The following is a 16,643-nucleotide window of genomic DNA, read 5'->3' as shown; positions in this document are numbered from 1 at the left end:
GCCGATGGCGCGATGGCGCGTCGTCGCGCTCGCGGTGTGCGCGGCGGTGGTCGTCGCGCTCGCGAACGTCTCGAGCGTCGACGCGAGCGCGAGCGGGGACGTAGCGCGCGTGCGAGGGATCGCGCGCGGAGATTTTTTTTCGGTCGACGCGCGCGCGAACGACGACGACGACGTCGCGAACGCGACGGTGCGCGCGGGAGGTGGATCGGTGGAGAGCGATGTCGATGACGCGTCGATGGGGACGGACGACGACGCGGACGATGACGCGGATGACGAGGGGGAGGAGGATGGCGACGACGAGGGCGAACCAGATGCGGAGGACGACGGCGCAGACGACGGAGACGACGAGCCGGCGTTCAGGGACGACGAGGAGGTTGACGTAGCGATCGGGACGTACGAGACGTGCGATGTGTGCGAGCGCTGCGCCCTGGGGAAGGTGCCGGAGGGAGTGACGGTGAGCGCGCCGCGAGGCGGAGCGAAGACCGGGGCTCTCTTTGAAGTGACGTCGAAGCGGTGCGGGATGTGTTACGAGTGTAACCTCGTTCTCGAACGCTTGGCGTCAAAAGAAAAATTCAGGGGACACGAGGTAAAGACGCAAATAGGAGCGAGTGGGGCAGCGGTATTCTTGGGACGGATGCGCGCGGACGACGCTGGCGAAGAGGTGAAGACCGTAATTGTCAAGTCGTGGTGCGGATTGCGAGGAGAGTACGTGCACAATCTCGAGGATAAGTTCGCTCGGCCCCAGTCTTCGCAGTGTTATGGCGATCAAAAGTTGAAATCGCGCCCGGATTTTGATAGCAAAAAGGAGTGTCGACCGAGGGCGACGGACGGATCGGTAGTTTGCACACATGCGTTTTTGGGTGCTCTTGAGAAGATCGCCGTCGAGGCAGGGCTGACCGATGTAGTTCCGCGCGTACAATCATTCAGAGCGCGGACTTTCTTGCCCTGGGATGGCACGCGATCAGCGGGCGTGAAACAAGACGTCGACGTGATTGTTTTTGAAAAGGCGCTCGGCGTGGCGCTCGAATCCATCGGTACACACAAGCTCACGAAGGAGAATCTCGAGCTCTTGCGCAATATCAACCCACAAAAGGTGAAACAACTTGCTCTATACGACGTTCTCACTGCGCAATCGGACCGACACGGGCAAAATGTTTTTATCTCCGAAGGTGGTAGTATTCACGGTATCGACAACGAGGCATCGATGGTCGACGAGTTGAATTCAATGTTTATCCCCGGAGGTCAAAAGTTTGAGGTGTACAGGATCGGGTACCACATTGTCTGTTGCAAAAATGGTGGTAAGTGTGGTGAGGGGACACCTTCAGACCCCTCAATGGGCACGATGCTGGATTATCGCTGCTATGTCGATAATGGGTACATCGGCACAAATTATCCACCCGAGTTTAAGGGGTTTCTCGAGCGTGTAGACGCGATGAAAGACGTGCGAGAGGTGTACGAATACTTCAAATTCGGTAACAAAGAGCACGCGGAGAAGCTGAAAGCGCGCGTGAAAGATCTTTTGACGCTCGGATTCGAGGGCACCGTGAAAAAAATGTACGCTGGCATGAAACCCGGCGACGGAGGTTATGGCAACTTTCAGTACCCAATTCAACCTCCGTGCTGCGGTCCAGGTCATTGCAAAGTCAATACGGAGCTCCCCGATGATTCAAAGGAGTGCATTCATGACTGCAACGCGACTGGATTTGATCCGCGAGCCAAGTATTTCATCGGCGAAAACAACGAATCCGCGTGGCGAGCCTTTTCAAAGGCTGACTTCGGAGCCGCGGAGCCGCACGTTGAGGAGGGCGGCGCCACCGAAGAGAAAAATACCACAACCACCGCCACCGACGACATCGACGAGGTGGAGAAATCACCAGAACGCCCCGCATCTGGCTCCATCGACATCGCGCCCCAGCTCGAGGCCCTCCGCGCCAAGCTCCGCGTCAAGCTCTCCGAGCTCTACGACCTTCGGCGCGCGGAGGCGAACATCGAGAACGCCACTGTCCCAACCCCATCTCGCCGTATTCTGCGAGTACAATCTTAACCGCGCATAGCACTAGTACATAAAAGCAACGAACGCGCGAACGAAGCTCCACGCGGACCCTCCTTCCTCGCGCCTCGCCTTCGCGCTCGCTCGCTCGCCAAACCTCTTTGTCGACTCGCGCGCACACCTCACACGCCGCCAACCGCTCGCCCGCTCCTCGAATGCGCGCCGCCGCGGGTCATCCGAGTACGTCGGACGCACGCACCGCGTCGTCGCGTTCGTCGCGCGCGAGCGACGTCGCACACGCGCGCGCATCGACGACGCCCCGTCGAGGGTCACGCTCGGTCGACGCGCATCTCTGTCGACGCGCCTTCTCGCGCCGTGTGCGAACGCGCGCTTCGGAGAACGACGAGAGTAGCGATGACGTGGAAGCGGCCGCCGCCGAACCGAAATCGCGGTTCGAGGAGCTCATGCGGCGAGCGGAGAGGGAGGTGTTGATCGACACGGCGAGCAACCCGCTCAAGGAAATATTTAGCGTGGAGGCGCTGCAGGACGCCACGGAGAGCGGCACGCGGTTGGAGCGCGTCGTCGGCGCCGAATTCGTGCCGCAGGCGATTATAGAGGCGGAGAGGAAGTCGGCGCCGCTGAGAAGGCCGAGGTTAGTGGTGTACGCCCTGAGCGCGAGCGCGGCGGCGGCGCAGTTGGTCTACGTGGGGCTGGAGCCGGCGTCGTTCGAGTCTCCGGTGGCGAGCGCGCTGAGCGACGCGTGCGTGATGGTGATCGGGAGCCTGTTGTGGCGCGTCGAGCTGCAGCAACGCGCGGATACCCTGCGATTGATCTGGGAGAAGGCAAAGGAGCGAGAGGAGAGTCTGTCGAGGGCTGAGGCTGGGTTGGGAGACACGATTTGGACTGCGCGGATGCGCAGAAAAGCCGCCAAGGCGCGAGAAATAGAGGCTCAGGAGACGGAGGCTCAAGAAGAGGAGGATGAGTGATTTTTGTTCAACTTTTATTAGGTGATTTTACGATTTGATTTATTTGTAATCCGTACCGGAGGTCCCAACGCGACAGTTATTTTAGCAACGAACGTGCAGGTATCGGCGCTCGAGTTATTGCACCAGAAGAGTCGGGTCTTGTCCTGGAATGAGTTGAAACGACGGCGTGCTCTTGGCGATCTCAAGCTCTTCGTCGTTCATCTCGGCGTCGATGGTCTCGTACAGAGGGGTGCTCATGTAGCGCTCGGACGTATCCGGGAGCATGGCGAGGATGACGGAACCCTTCGGCGCCTTCTTGGCGACGGTGAGCGCGCCGGCGAACGTGGCGCCGCCGGAGATACCGGTAAAGATGCCTTCGTTTCTCGCGAGCGCCTGCGCCGTCTGGACGGCGTCGCCGCCTTCAATCTTGACGAGTTCGTCGTACAGGTTCATGTTCAAACCGTTTTCGAGAACGAGCGGGATGAAATCCGGGGTCCAGCCCTGCACCGGGTGCGCCGCGAACGCCGGATGCGATCCGGCGGGAGCACCAGTGTCCTTGCGCTCCGTCTTGATGCCGCTCGACACGAGCGCCGCGGCTTCGGGTTCGAGCAACACGATCTTCGTGTCCGGACGGGACTCCCTGAGCACGCGAGAGACGCCCTGGAACGTACCCCCGGTACCGTAACCGGTGACAAAGTAATCGAGCTTCTTACCGGCGAAGTCTCGAACGATCTCCGGGCCCGTCGTCGAGGCGTGGTACGCCGGATTCGCTTCGTTCTCGAATTGTCGGCACAGGAACCACCCGTGCTTAGCCGCGAGTTCCTCAGCCTTTGCCACCATGCCGGTGCCCTTGCCCGCTTTCGGGGTCACGATCACCTTCGCCCCGAGCATGCGCATGATCTTTCTCCGCTCGACGGAGAACGGTTCGGCCATGCAGATGACGCAGCGATAGCCTCGCTGCGCGCACGCCATCGCCACCGCGATGCCCGTGTTCCCGCTCGTCGCCTCCACGACGGTGTCCCCGGGCTTGAGCAATCCGCGTCTTTCAGCATCCGTGATCACCGCCACCGCCAATCGATCCTTCACGCTGCTCAACGGGTTAAAGTACTCCGCCTTGACGTACATCTCCACCCCCTCCGGGGCGAGACGGTTAATTTTAATCACCGGCGTATCCCCCACCGTCTCCAGGATGTTCTCGTAAATCCTCGCCTCGGGCGCGATCCCTCGCCGCGCGCCCGCGCGCCGCGCGCGCGCGCGATCGTTCGCGCGCACCGCCGTCCCCCCGAGCCATCGTTGCGCCGACAACACGCCCACCATCGTCACGAGCGCGGTGACGATGCGATCGACGATCGATTCGAGCGGTATGACGCCGTCGACGCGCCCGTCGCGCCCGCGACGCACCGACGCGCGCGCGTCGCTCGACCGCGGCCGTCGATGGATGCGGTCTCGCCGATGCATCGACCGATTCATCGACCGATTCATCGATCGCGTCGGTCGGTGGGCGCCGAATGTCCGATCATCTGTCCCCCTCGACGAGTCACGACCCAGCCGCGTCGCCCCAGCCTCGATCGCGGCGATGTTTTATCCCTCGACCTCTTTTTCGTACAGATCGTGTGATACACTGGGTGAAACGTAGTCATACTACGTGGACCCGACGCCCCTCGGGACGGGCGAAACGACCGTTCGTCGAATTCGAATTCAACGCAATCGCGCGCGCGATCCCGCACACGCCGACGAGCGAACCGCGAACGATGAGCGAGGGTGATCTGAGCGCCCACGTCCCGGGCACCGCGACCGAGCTCGCGAGCGCGATGCTGCCCTTCGTCGGGGCGATCGCGAAGAGCGCGTTCGAATTGGAGCTCGCGCTGGCGAAATTTTCAAACGACAAGCCGATGAGTGGATTGGTCCGACGCGCGGGCGCGCGCGTGGGATCGGTGGACGGCGAACGATTGACGAAGAAGCAAAGACGAGAGATGAAACCCGCGAGGGCGCCGACGGAGTTTAACATCTTCATGAAGGAAGAGACGGCGAAGATGCGCGCGGCGAATCCGGAGATGAAACCGACGGACGTGTTCTCGCAGTGCGCGAAGATGTGGCAGGAGGAGAAGATTCGAAGACACGGCCCGAGTGGTAAGCCGGAGATGTCCACGCCGCTCGCGATGAAGGATAAGCATAAGAAGGAAAAGTCGCACAAGAAGGATAAGAAGAAGGATAAGTGAGCGGCGCGCGAGAGACGCGCGAGACGCGCGCGAGACGCGCGAGACGCGCGCGAGACATCGACCGCTTCGAGAGCTTCGAGTCGTAGACCGCCATGTTTTAATCCAAAATTTTCCACTTCACGACGTGCGACGACTGCGTGATTCATCCGCGCCGTTCGCTCGATCGCGGTGCGCCGGCGGCTCGACGCGGCGGTCGAACGCGTCGAGCGAGCCTTTATTCCCGCACTTCGCGTCGCGCCCTCGCGTTCGCGCTGGACTCACCGCGGGTACCGAATCATCACTCGAGCTCTTCGCGCGCGCGCGCGTCGGGTGATCGATACCTCGCGCGCGTCGTCGCGAACGAAAGAAACGAGGCTCGAACGAAAACCATGAGCTTTGTTCAGGACGTCACGCCCGAGCTCGCGTCTTCGCGGTACGGCACCGCGACGACGTCTGAAGCGGCCGCCGCGGCGGGAACGATGACGGCGAAGACCTCGGGATCGGGCGCGCGGAAGAGCTCGAGAGCGCGCTCGATCAGTAAGGCGATGCGGCGCGTGGACGCGGCGACGCGCGCCGAGGTGGCGGCGGCGCGTCTGGATTCGTTTGAATCCGACGTCGCGATCGTCCCGGGACAAGACGGAGACGGTGGAGTTGATTCTGACGATGAAGAGTTTGTCTTTAACGAGAACGCGCGGGACGGAGAGGCGACGATGGTGAAGGGGAAGAAGAAGGGGACGAGAACGACGAGAGGCGCGGCTGAGCACAAGCGCGCTGCGGCGGCTCGGACGTTTAACGCGCTCCTCGAGCAGAGTTTCATCGATCGCGCGCCCAAGGGAACGCCGACATATCTCACTGCCGCCGCGGGTCCGTCCAAGGCGAGCGCGCCGAGGAAGTTTTGTAGCGTGTGCGGTTTCGCCGCCCCGTACGGATGCGCGCGGTGCGGGATGCGTTTTTGCTCGAAAAAGTGTTCCGCCGTGCACGCGGAGACCCGATGTCTGAAGATGGTGGGTTAACTCCCGCGATCATAGAAGTCTAGCGTGCGCGCCGTCGACGACCCGAGGCGTCGTCACGAGTAGTACATTGTTGTCAACTTTCAAGACGAGTTGTCAAGTCAAACCTGCTAAAAAAACGCTCGGATGAGAGGCGTTTTCATTCGTTCACTCGCACCTCTCTGAACGCCTCGGCGCGCACGAAGACGCGCGTCGTCGATCACGGCGGATGCAAAACCTCACCGACCCACATTTGGTGCGTCTTGATCGACGCTCGCCATCTGATGACGACGCTGACGGACCGCGCGCGCTCACTCGCAGGTTGGTTTACCGGACGATGAAATATACAGACGGTACAAGCGCGTGCTGTTTCGAGGCGTCTACGCCTCGGCCGATCGAATCACGGACGGACAGTGTCACCTATACATCGCGTGTGAGGCGCAGACGTTTAACGCGCAGCTTCCGTTCACGCGCGGGCTGAAGGCTGAAGGTAGAGATGACACGGCAAACGCCTCGGCGTCGAGAGCGCGGGCGTTCGCGAGCGAAGATTTTCATCTCTTGGGATACATCAGCGCGTTCACGAATTTACGCGCGCTACAGATGCACGCCAACGCAAGTTTACGAGGGAAACGGGGGTATTATTACATATTGCAGGTGGACGCCGCGAAGTTCACGGTGGTGGATGACGTCACGGTTGACGACGACGCGGAGGAACCGATGGCCGCCGCGGACGAGGTAGTATTGGATGACACGTGGGGGGCGGCGAAGGGACACGGGAATCGAGTGCGCGTGCACGGCGTGATTAATGTCGAAGCCATAGAGCGGATATGGGTCGCCGATCGAGAGGGGCACATGGGCGATGAGGGGCAGTTCAAAGATGTCACGGCGCCGGGCGGGCACAACGTGCCGAAAGAACTCGCGGTAGAAGCGCCGCCCGCGACGGCTTGATTTTATGTTTGAAAATACGTTGATTCAACAACTGGACCTATTCTTCCACGGGTGTGCACACCATGATCTCATCATCCTCGTCCTCGTCCTCTGGAAACGGCCACGCGTGAAGCAAAGCGTCCTCCGAGCGAGCCGGATGGTACGTCCAGCGTCCGAGTTTAATCAACGCTTGCTGCTCGTTCATGCGCACGAGCGCGGCGGCCCACTCCCTATAGAGACTTTCGTGCGTCTCAGACGTCGGAGAAACGTCGGCGTACATTTTATACGCCAAACGAGACGCCTTCATGGATATGGCGTACCGCTCGTTCGCGTGCACGCTCAAAAATTGCAAGGCGGCTCCAACCATGTAGGATTGCTCCGCTCGCGTCTCATCGTTCCCTTCTAATATCATGAGCTGCTCCTCGTCTTCGAAATCGGTCTCGATGAGCGCCGTCATCTCTTCCGGCTTGAGAATGAGCGCGCGCATGGTGATAAGGAGTTCGTGACTCGGTCGTCCCGTTTGATGCACGAAGAAACGCGTGCTGAGCTCCTCGTCCGCCAATCCTCGCGACTCTAACCACGCCAGCCGTAGGGGCAACTCCTCGTAGAGATCGGGATTAGCCATCATGGCCGCCTCGATGACCTCATCGAGTCCGACTGTCGTCCCTCCGTGCGGGTTTCGCGCGAGGACGAAGCCGTAGCGTCTCAACAATTCGGCATTCCTGAGCGGCCCATACGTGTTGAAAACTTCCTCTCCCTTCTTCACCTCGCGCACGGTGATCATCTGTAATCCGCGCTTGGGATCGTGGTTCAAGCGTACCGACGCCGCGCACGGCGGCGCGTGATTGAGCATGTCCCAGAACGGCACCATGCCCTGAATCTCGTCGTCTCCGAGCGTGAACGAATACCCAGCCACCATCGCCGTCGCAGCAAAGTGCAGCTCCCGAAGTTCATCCTCATCCATCCCGCGCGCGAGCTCGGGATTGCGCTCAAAGAACAATCGTACCACGTGCTCCCAGTGTTCGTCCGTCATCGTAGGAAGATCCAACCCTTCATCGTCGTTCTCATACGCGTCGAACCACGTGTCCGTCCCCTCGAGCGCCTCCGCCTGCTCGTCGTCCCACGCCAAAATCGAGTGACCATTCTCCGCTCCCTCGCGCACGACGCGCAAGTACGCCCCCCACTCTGAATTCTTCTCCCCTCTCAGCATCTCGCACATCACCGCGATCACGAGCAGCTCCTTCTCCAACCTCGGCGACTCCACGCCGTCGTCGCCGACGAACGCGTCCAACTCGGTGCGCACCGAGCTCGTCTCCGTCGTCAGCACAACCTCGTCGGGTACGCGCACGACGACTTCACCGACCGATAAATCTCGCGTCGCCACGCACCCGCGACCGCTCGCGCGGTCTTTACCGACCGCGACGCCGTTCAACTCGATCGATTTACTCGCGCACCAAGACGTGAACGCCTCGACCGAGGTCGACGCCGTCGATTCGCGCGACGGCTCGCCCGCAGCGTCGCTCGCACGCGTCGCTGATTTTTTCCCCATCGTGTCCGTCGCGCGCGCCCCGGAGCGAGGCGTCGCCGATCGCCGCGCGTCGATGAATGCGCCGCCGCCACCGCGGCGTCGTGCACTTTTTGCCATCGCGTCGCCCCAGAGCGCGCGCGCGTCTTCATGCGAGCTCGGCGCGCGCTCACGGGGAGAGAAAAATATGCGCGCGCGGCGACGTCGCGCGCGCGCGCGGTCGAGCGGCGGGTGAAGACGAGGGTGTGGAGAACGCTTCGAGAGGACGTGAGCGCGGTGGTGGACCCGAGATACGACGCCGTGGACGACGACGGCGGTCTAGGGCCGTCGTCGCCGGACGTGCAGATCGCGAATTCACTCAGGCTCGAGTCTGCGGCGCAACGGGAGGGATTGGAGCGGCGCGGGCGAAGGGTTGACAAGGCGGCGCGGGCGCGGGACGCGCGGGACGTCGGCGCGGCGGCGGCGTGCGCAGAGGACGTGCGAAGAGATGGAGCGACGTTTTTACGCGGCGTGTGCAGTGAGGCGACGTGTGATGCGTTCTTGAAAGAGGTCCACGCAGTGTGCGATGAGACGCGAGCGGAGTTCGGGGACGCGCTGCGAAGGACGGATGTGAAAGTCGGGTTCGACGGCGCCGCGAGAGCAATCGTGGTCGAGGCGTGCGGTCAAGGTGGGGTGAACGCGATCTTGAACGAGATCGAAGACGCGACGTCGGAGGCGGTGATGGTGGAGATGAGTGTCCTGACCACTGAGCGAGGCGCGGATAGGCAGGTTTTGCACCCGGATGTGTCCATCGACGCGCCACACGCGCCGCTATATTCTTTATTCATCGCGCTGCAAGACGTCGTCCCCGAGATGGGGCCGACGTGCTTCGTACTCGGGACGCAAGACAGGGCGTCGCACGATGCGTTTCCGAACGCGAAGTGGGGTGACGCGCAGTTTGAGGCGCTCGCGGGGAGGGAGTGGTGCGACGCGACGTTGCGGAAAGGCGACGCCGTGCTCTACGACGCTCGAACGTTTCACCAGGGCGGAGCGAACGAGCACGGCAGACGGGCGCTGATGACGCTGACGTTCTTGAAACCGCCCGTTCCCGAGGCGCCCACGAGAAGGAATTCGGGCGCGGAGTGGTCGATTCGTAGAGACGTCTTTGACATGCGGCTCACCGTGGGCGACATTGCAAAGATTAACCCATAGGAAAGGTCAAAACAATCTGTATCGGTAGATATTAATAATCACACGCCACGCATTAGCAGCCGTTTTTGTCACGCCCCTAGTAAATCACCGAGCGTATACTTGTCGCGAAGCTCGGTCCGAATCGTACTCACGGCGGCGTTCGGGTTGTCGCTCTCGGTTCGTTGGAAGGAAAAATAAAACAAAACACGACGTCGCGAGCTCGCATTCTCCGTCCCGCAGTGTAGTGTTCGGCTATCGAACAAGGTGGCGTCACCACGAGAGATCAGACCGAGCTCGTTCGGTCGCTGGAGCACGGGACCTCCGCGCTCGAGACCTTCTCGAAATTCAGCATGAGCCTGTGCGTTGTTCGTGCCCGGAATGAACAACGTCGGACCCATGTCCGCGTCCACGTCCTGAAGGGCAACAAAGCACGTATACACCGACGGATCGCGCCTGTACGCCGTATCCGGGTGCACGGGCTGCCGTGTTGACCCAGGATCTGATACCAACGCCGCGAGCTCTACGAGCTTCGCGTCCTCTCCGCACGCCGCGCGAAGCGCATCTCCCATCGACCTCACGCACTCCTCCAGCGCCATGCGAACCGGTTTATCGTCCAAAAGCTTTATGTCCCACCTATTCTTCTTACAGTACACGTTACCGAACACCTCCATCGATAAATTCTTCCCGTCTCCTCGCGCGTCGTTCACCCGCAGAGTCTCTTCCACGTACGCCAAGATCGCCTCGCTCGCCCTCGCGCTCATCACCCCGTTCATCCTCACCACCCCACGTTCATCGAGAATCTCCTTCACCGCCCCCGAAGAAGCCTCGATCGCGCGCGACTGCGCCGTTGACATCGCGTCCCGTTGCGCGCGCACTTTATCCGCCAACGCCGCCTCTCGCGTCGCCGCCTCGTTCTCCAGCGACGTCACCATCCCGAGCGAACCTAAGATTAAGATGAACGCGCACACGAACAACTGCGCGGCGCCGTCCTCGGCGCTCAGCGGCGACGGGACGTACGGCGGCGGCACCTCGCTCGATGCGGTCTCGACGCCGAGGAAAACGAACGACGACGCGCGCGTCCATCGTCGCGCGCGCGCGCGATCGCGCGCGGACGTCAACGCGTGCGGCGTCGATGCCGTCGTCGCGCGCCATCGCGGACGCGCGACGCGCGCGGGCGACGCGAGAGACATGTGTGACGCGTCAGGAAATGTCCACAGAATGCGCCTCGCGCGCGTCTCTCGCGCGCCGAGCGGCGCCTCGCGAGCGCGCGCGCGAAGACGCAGACGCACGGAGATGCCACGCGCGCGATCGAGCGTTCGCGACGACCGCGTGGAGCTGCACGACGCGGGCGTTTCGATCGATGCGCTTCCTTGGGGACGAGACGTTCGCGACGACGCGCTCGCGCGCTCGATCGAATCCGTCGACGCGGACGACGCGAACGGTACGTCCGCGTTGTTTTACGTCGCTCGTCCGCTCGAGCGGGAATCTCGAGGGGTGGTGGTGGTGGTGCACACCGCGCTCGGCGCGTGGGAGACGTTTACGACGACGTGCGCGGACGCGTTGGCGAGTCTGGGATACGACGCCATAGTTCCCGATCTGTACGGGACGCGGAAGTGCGTGTGGGACGTGGAGACGAAGAGAAGAATTCGGGGCGGGACTGAGAATCGCGCGGCGTTCGGTGCGAAGGCGGTGATTAAGTGCGTCAAAGCGTTTCGATCAAAGACGGGCGAAACTAAGCCGTACGCGGCTATTGGATTTTGTTTGGGTGGGCAGGTGTGCCTCGATCTCGTTCGCGGGTTAGGAGCGTCGGATGAAATCGAAGATGTGCGCGCGGTGGCGTCGTTCCACGGCGTTTTAGACGCGCCGGAGCTCGAGGGGGGAAGCGTCGCGCGGGACGCGAAGGTTCGTATTTTTCACGGCTCAAAGGATCCGTTTTCCTCACCGAGCTCCGTGCATGCGTGCTTGGATGATTTGAAGCGACGAGGCGCGGATGACGTTGTGTTATACGAGTACGAAGGATGCATGCATGCCTTCACGCGTCCGGAGAAGGTGAGACCGGAGGATCTTGAAACTGGATTTGCGTACGATGCCGAAGCGGCGGAGACGAGTTGGCGCGAGTGCGTTCGCATGCTGGAGGAGACCTTCAGGAACTAGGAGTTGATTGTTGTTGAAAAAATGTAGAATAGTTGGCCCATCATGTCCACCTCGCGAATTCGCTCGGGCCGACGCCGCCGAAATAATTACCTTGCGAGCCGCGCCACATCGACGGCAGCAAACTCGAGTTTGATTGGAATTTTCCTGCGACGAAACCTCCATGCTTCGCCTTGACCGAAATATCTCGAGTCTTGAAATCGATCCCGACGTGTTCGTAGAACGCCTCCATCGTCCGCTCTTCGCCGACGCCGTACATCTTTGTGAATTCGATCGGTTCGTCGCTCGAAGTAGCAGAGTTTTCATCCGGGGCACAGACGAGTTGCAAAACGCGTCGACGAGACGTTAAATTCAAAAATTCACGCTGATCGTATTCACTCTCGTTTCCGATTCGAAATCGTCTTTCTGCATATAAAAGAGTTCCACTTCGTTGGTCCTCCATCCACATCGCTCGTTTGACGTGAGAGTAGCAGTGTAGCAGAGGTAATCGCGTCGGCGCGAATAGTTCCCAGCCGCGGCTCCAGAGCCGCGCCGTCGCGCCAAGTTCCTCACCAAGATGTAAGAACGGTGCGTGCGCGTCCGGCGGAGCGTCTCGAACGAACGCTTCGGCGCGTGCGAATGAAAACAAGCTGTTCACGAATAAAGTTGGCGCAGGTGATATCGGCACCTCGACGAGTTGCCGAGCGTACATGTGACACATTGATTCGCCGAATTCACGAGCGCACGTAATCGCGGGTGCTCTTGAGGGATCTATCGCCTCGTGTGAATTCACCCCAGGAACTCGCTCCTTTACGGTACCGTACACAAATATCTCGTACTTCTTCGTGAGTGTCTCCTCTTCGAGAACGTCCTGACGCTTGAGCGAGTACTCGAGCGGCGCTGCGGTTAAGACGGACTTGTCGGAGCCGCACCGCCCAAGCTCGGCAATGAGCGTCTCGTCCCAACCCTCGTCCACGCACGTCATGGCGTCGATGTGTAAAACGTACTTTTCACCACCCCACTTACGCATTGCCAGGTGCTTGGCGTAACACGGACCCTCCGAGGCGTCCCAAGGGACGTGAACCTCTCGCACGTGCTCCCGAAATTGAACGTCGAGCGTTTTTCGTGAGTGACATCTCTTCTCCTTTTCGTCCTGTTCTCGCAAAGCCTTGAGCTGGTACCGACGCATCTGCTTAAGGTACTTTTCCTGCTGTGCGCCGTCTTTGATTTTACCGGCTTCGGTGGTAATCTCCTCCGTCAACATGTTCACGCTGAGGTGTAGACGATCGATGCGAGCTCCGAGAGAATCTGGAGGCGGCGTCTTGCACTTGTACTGCCAGCACACGCCCACGAATACGCGTTCGGGGTACTTTGCCCGACTGAACAGCCGTTTCAACGTGTGCTCAGCCTCACAGTTTCGATAAACGTCGAGGACGACGAAGATGTCTTCATTCTCAGCGTATGATCGAAGTCGAGAGGCGCCTTCGTCGTGTCTCCAAAAATCCAGAGCAATCGCGTCGTACGCTCGGTGAATAGTCTTAAGCTCTTTGCTCGACCCCCCGGCGTCTGGATGCGACACAGAGACCGCTTCTCTGTACGCCGCGCGCACGGCGAGCTCATCTGTCCCCAGCGGCACTTTCAACGCGTCGTAACTGCATCGCAACGCCGGATCGCATCCCTTCGCGTACCTCGGCGGCTCTAACGCCGCTCGCGTGAAATGTCTCACCCACCACGGGTCGTTCTCATCACTCGCATCATCGATCACGTCGTCTCCGAGCGACGAACGACCGAAATCGACGTCTTCCTCGTCCGACGAGTCGTCGCTCTCGTACAGTCCCGCGTCTTCGCCCACGCGCGGTAACGTCGCTGGTTCGTACGAGTCCGGCGCGACGAGAGGAAAACAACACGATGAGCACGACGTCATCTTGACGTGACACACGTTGCCGCACATCTTACACCGCTTGTGCCCGAATGATTCATCGCCGTCCGCGGCGCCGGCGCGGTGCATCTCCATCACCTTCTCCACCGCCAACGCGCCGAGGTCCGCGAGCATCGGTTTCGTCGTCACTCGCTTCACCGGAGGCGAGTCCTCGTCGGTATCGCAATCGATATCGAGCGTAGGTTCGAACGTCACTCGTCTCGCCGTTCTCGCGCCGCGCGCGTCGTCGCTCGCGAAGCTCGGTCGCGCCAACCGCGCCGCGCTCATCTTCATCTGCAACCCCACGCGCGCCGCCTGCGCGCCCGCGGCCTCGGCTTTGTCCAAATCCATCACCATCTCATCCAACTCCGCGAGCATGCGCTCCCCCGCCCTTCCCTCCCACTCGAGGAGTTCTCGACACGTTCGAAGACTCTCTCGCGCCCTGGCGTACTCTCGCGTCGCCTCAAACGCCTCCGCCCGTCTCGCGTGCGCCTTCGCGTACGTCCCATCGCTCGCGATCGACGCCTCGGCTCGGCGCAACGCATCGTCGTACTTCCCTAACGCGAACGAACACGCGCTCGCGTTCGCACACATCACCGCGCGCCGTCTCGCGACGTCGTCCCGCGCGTCCGCGTCCGCGTCCGCGTCCGCGTCCGCGTCCGCGCCTCTCGCCGCGTCGCGCGTCAGCATCGTCACCGCCTCGTCGTAAAACCCGAGCGCTAATTCATACGCCCCGTCACGCACCGCCGCGCCCGCCGCGCGCGCGGCTTCATCCACCGTCCGCGCCCGCGTCGACGCGTCCATCTCTCACGCGCGGGAGCGTTACGGCCGTTACGTCATCGCGGCGTTCTACGAGGGACTCTTTCTCGAGTCACGACCCACGAATCACGACCCACGCGTCGCGATCGATCGATCCACCACATCGACGCCCGTCGCGCGTCACCTGTCGACACCTTTCGATGTGCGTCCCGTACGCACCTTTCGAATCACCTGTCGACGCCCCCGTCGACGTCCACGCGTGGGCGAACGGCGCGCGCGTCCGACGGGGCGATGTACGCGGTGTCCAAACCTTCTAAACCCTAAAAGTGCCCAGAGATGCGGTGATATACAAATCTCGATCGACGCAATCTCGGACGACTGGGTCGTATAGAACACACGCGTCGGTCGATGTGCGCGCGCGTGTCGGATGGCACACGGCGGCGGCGGCGGCGCGACGCCCCATCGCGCGACGCCGCGCGCGCTCGATCGCTCGCGCGCGCGCTCGATCGCTCGCGAGTCCTCCACGGTGTCGCGCGTCGACGGCGCGCGAGGACGGGCGCGAGCGTCGACGGCGTCGGTGTGGCGGCGCGCGGGGGGGGATTTCAACGATCGATCGACCGAACGCGCGCGCGTGACGGCGAGTTCGAGTTCGAGGGCGTCGTCGAGGGCGAGCGAGCGCGCGGTGATGCCGGCGCGACGGGACGGACGGGTCGGGGGGACGACGACGATGGGGGGGGTAGGGGTCGATGGGGGGACGACGGCGGCGGCGGCGGCGGCGCGCGGCGCGACGGCGCGCGCGTCCGAGAGCGATGATTCAGCCACGGATGGGAGCTCGGCGTCGGTGAGCGCGGAGAAGAGGTCTCTTTTGGTCGACGCCGCGGATGGAGTGGAGGCGTGGGAGGTTCGGGAGAAACGGCGTCGGAAGAGCGCGCGCGGGAAGCCGCCGAGAAAGTCAAAGGCGGGCGAGGACGTCGACGGGAACGCTCGGGAGGAGCCGTACGTGACGACGCCAGAGTTGGAGGACAGCGCGAGGGCGAGTCCGAGCGTGGTAGACGTGGGCGTGCTCACGGAGGAGGGTGAGAAATCTAGGGAAATACTCGGCGCGCGCGTCGTCGTGGGCGCCGCGCTCGCGCAGGGACAACGTCAATACATGGAGGATAGGTACAGCACCGTGCTGGATCTCAAGCCCGAGGGCGTGGTCGAGTGCGATGGTATCCGTCGTTCCTTCTTGGGCGTGTTCGACGGACATAACGGCGATTGGGCGGCGCAGTTTGCGAGCGAGCGCTTGCACACGTTTCTCAACCAGGACATTCTGACGCGAAACGCGTCGCCATCCTGCCCCGACGCGACCGCTCAGTACAACGCTGAGATGGAAAAATCATTAAAGAAGATGTACATGGACTGCGATGCGGTAATCCTGGACTCGACGTCGCAGCAGGGGAGACGCGACGGGAGCACCGCGTTGAGCATCTTGCAAGTGGGCAACGCCCTCTTCACCGCGCACGCCGGGGATTCGCGCGCCGTCGTCGGCTACGCCGACGGCCGCACCCGCGCTATGACGGAAGACCACAAGCCGTCCACCGTCACCGAACGTCGTCGCGTGACGGAGATTGGAGGAAGGATTGAGTTCTGCGGCTGCTGGCGCGTCATCGCGGACCATCCATTCAAGCCGGTTCGCGCCGCCTTAGCCGTCTCGCGTTCGCTCGGCGACATCGATTTCAAGCGCCCAAAGGATACCGGAGTCACAGCCGAGCCCGATGTTCAACGTTACGAGCTCAATAAGAATGTCAACTTTGTCATCCTCGCGACGGACGGCATGTGGGATGTCATTCGCGACCAAGAGGCGGGAGACATTGCTCGAGGCAAGCTCACCGAGCACGGTGTCTTGCTCGATGGCGAGTGCACGACCTCGGACCTGACCGCCATCGAGAGCGCGTGTAACGAAGCCGCCAAGGAGTTACTCGAAACAAGCTTGAGGAGGGGAACGAACGACAACGTGACGGTGGTTGTTGCGATGTACGTTCACTAACGTAGGGGACAATTAATTTTCGGCGAACATCAAGTATTGAGTG

General features: G+C 61.6%; 12 protein-coding genes across 12 annotated transcripts; 8 read left to right on the top strand and 4 right to left on the bottom strand.

The window, feature by feature from the left end:
* Positions 1-4: 4 nt before the first annotated feature.
* On the top strand, positions 5-2,044 carry OT_ostta05g03150 (unnamed product; the record flags this gene model as incomplete). Its single annotated transcript, XM_022984296.1, has 1 exon — positions 5-2,044. The coding sequence occupies one exon, from the start codon at positions 5-7 to the stop codon at positions 2,042-2,044; it is 2,040 nt and encodes a 679-aa protein (XP_022839042.1).
* Positions 2,045-2,454: 410 nt separating this feature from the next.
* OT_ostta05g03140 (unnamed product) lies at positions 2,455-2,976 on the top strand (the record flags this gene model as incomplete). The annotated part of the gene is made up of 1 exon (XM_003079375.2): positions 2,455-2,976. One exon carries the CDS (start codon positions 2,455-2,457, stop codon positions 2,974-2,976), a length of 522 nt encoding a protein of 173 aa, XP_003079423.2.
* A 114-nt stretch (positions 2,977-3,090) lies between these two features.
* OT_ostta05g03130 (Tryptophan synthase beta subunit-like PLP-dependent enzymes superfamily) lies at positions 3,091-4,272 on the bottom strand (the record flags this gene model as incomplete). The annotated part of the gene is made up of 1 exon (XM_003079374.2): positions 3,091-4,272. One exon carries the CDS (start codon positions 4,270-4,272, stop codon positions 3,091-3,093), a length of 1,182 nt encoding a protein of 393 aa, XP_003079422.2.
* Positions 4,273-4,706: 434 nt separating this feature from the next.
* OT_ostta05g03120 (High mobility group box domain) lies at positions 4,707-5,174 on the top strand (the record flags this gene model as incomplete). The annotated part of the gene is made up of 1 exon (XM_022984295.1): positions 4,707-5,174. The coding sequence occupies one exon, from the start codon at positions 4,707-4,709 to the stop codon at positions 5,172-5,174; it is 468 nt and encodes a 155-aa protein (XP_022839041.1).
* A 368-nt stretch (positions 5,175-5,542) lies between these two features.
* Positions 5,543-6,166, top strand: OT_ostta05g03110 (Zinc finger, HIT-type; the record flags this gene model as incomplete). The annotated part of the gene is made up of 1 exon (XM_022984294.1): positions 5,543-6,166. One exon carries the CDS (start codon positions 5,543-5,545, stop codon positions 6,164-6,166), a length of 624 nt encoding a protein of 207 aa, XP_022839040.1.
* A 205-nt stretch (positions 6,167-6,371) lies between these two features.
* OT_ostta05g03100 (unnamed product) lies at positions 6,372-7,090 on the top strand (the record flags this gene model as incomplete). Its single annotated transcript, XM_003079372.1, has 2 exons — positions 6,372-6,398; positions 6,464-7,090. The coding sequence occupies 2 exons, from the start codon at positions 6,372-6,374 to the stop codon at positions 7,088-7,090; spliced, it is 654 nt and encodes a 217-aa protein (XP_003079420.1).
* Positions 7,091-7,127: 37 nt separating this feature from the next.
* On the bottom strand, positions 7,128-8,618 carry OT_ostta05g03090 (SET domain; the record flags this gene model as incomplete). The annotated part of the gene is made up of 1 exon (XM_022984293.1): positions 7,128-8,618. The coding sequence occupies one exon, from the start codon at positions 8,616-8,618 to the stop codon at positions 7,128-7,130; it is 1,491 nt and encodes a 496-aa protein (XP_022839039.1).
* Positions 8,619-8,744: 126 nt separating this feature from the next.
* Positions 8,745-9,785, top strand: OT_ostta05g03080 (Phytanoyl-CoA dioxygenase; the record flags this gene model as incomplete). Its single annotated transcript, XM_003079369.1, has 1 exon — positions 8,745-9,785. One exon carries the CDS (start codon positions 8,745-8,747, stop codon positions 9,783-9,785), a length of 1,041 nt encoding a protein of 346 aa, XP_003079417.1.
* A 68-nt stretch (positions 9,786-9,853) lies between these two features.
* OT_ostta05g03070 (Phytanoyl-CoA dioxygenase) lies at positions 9,854-10,696 on the bottom strand (the record flags this gene model as incomplete). Its single annotated transcript, XM_003079368.2, has 1 exon — positions 9,854-10,696. One exon carries the CDS (start codon positions 10,694-10,696, stop codon positions 9,854-9,856), a length of 843 nt encoding a protein of 280 aa, XP_003079416.2.
* A 286-nt stretch (positions 10,697-10,982) lies between these two features.
* OT_ostta05g03060 (Dienelactone hydrolase) lies at positions 10,983-11,918 on the top strand (the record flags this gene model as incomplete). The annotated part of the gene is made up of 1 exon (XM_003079367.2): positions 10,983-11,918. The coding sequence occupies one exon, from the start codon at positions 10,983-10,985 to the stop codon at positions 11,916-11,918; it is 936 nt and encodes a 311-aa protein (XP_003079415.2).
* Positions 11,919-11,958: 40 nt separating this feature from the next.
* OT_ostta05g03050 (Tetratricopeptide-like helical) lies at positions 11,959-14,616 on the bottom strand (the record flags this gene model as incomplete). The annotated part of the gene is made up of 1 exon (XM_003079366.2): positions 11,959-14,616. The coding sequence occupies one exon, from the start codon at positions 14,614-14,616 to the stop codon at positions 11,959-11,961; it is 2,658 nt and encodes an 885-aa protein (XP_003079414.2).
* Positions 14,617-15,298: 682 nt separating this feature from the next.
* OT_ostta05g03040 (Protein phosphatase 2C) lies at positions 15,299-16,600 on the top strand (the record flags this gene model as incomplete). Its single annotated transcript, XM_022984292.1, has 1 exon — positions 15,299-16,600. The coding sequence occupies one exon, from the start codon at positions 15,299-15,301 to the stop codon at positions 16,598-16,600; it is 1,302 nt and encodes a 433-aa protein (XP_022839038.1).
* Between the last annotated feature and the right edge of the window lie 43 nt (positions 16,601-16,643).

Source organism: Ostreococcus tauri (genome assembly GCF_000214015.3).
Source record: "Ostreococcus tauri WGS project CAID00000000 data, contig chromosome 05, whole genome shotgun sequence".
NCBI classification, from domain to species: Eukaryota; Viridiplantae; Chlorophyta; class Mamiellophyceae; order Mamiellales; family Bathycoccaceae; genus Ostreococcus; species Ostreococcus tauri.
This window is presented reverse-complemented; position numbering and strand designations above follow the sequence as displayed.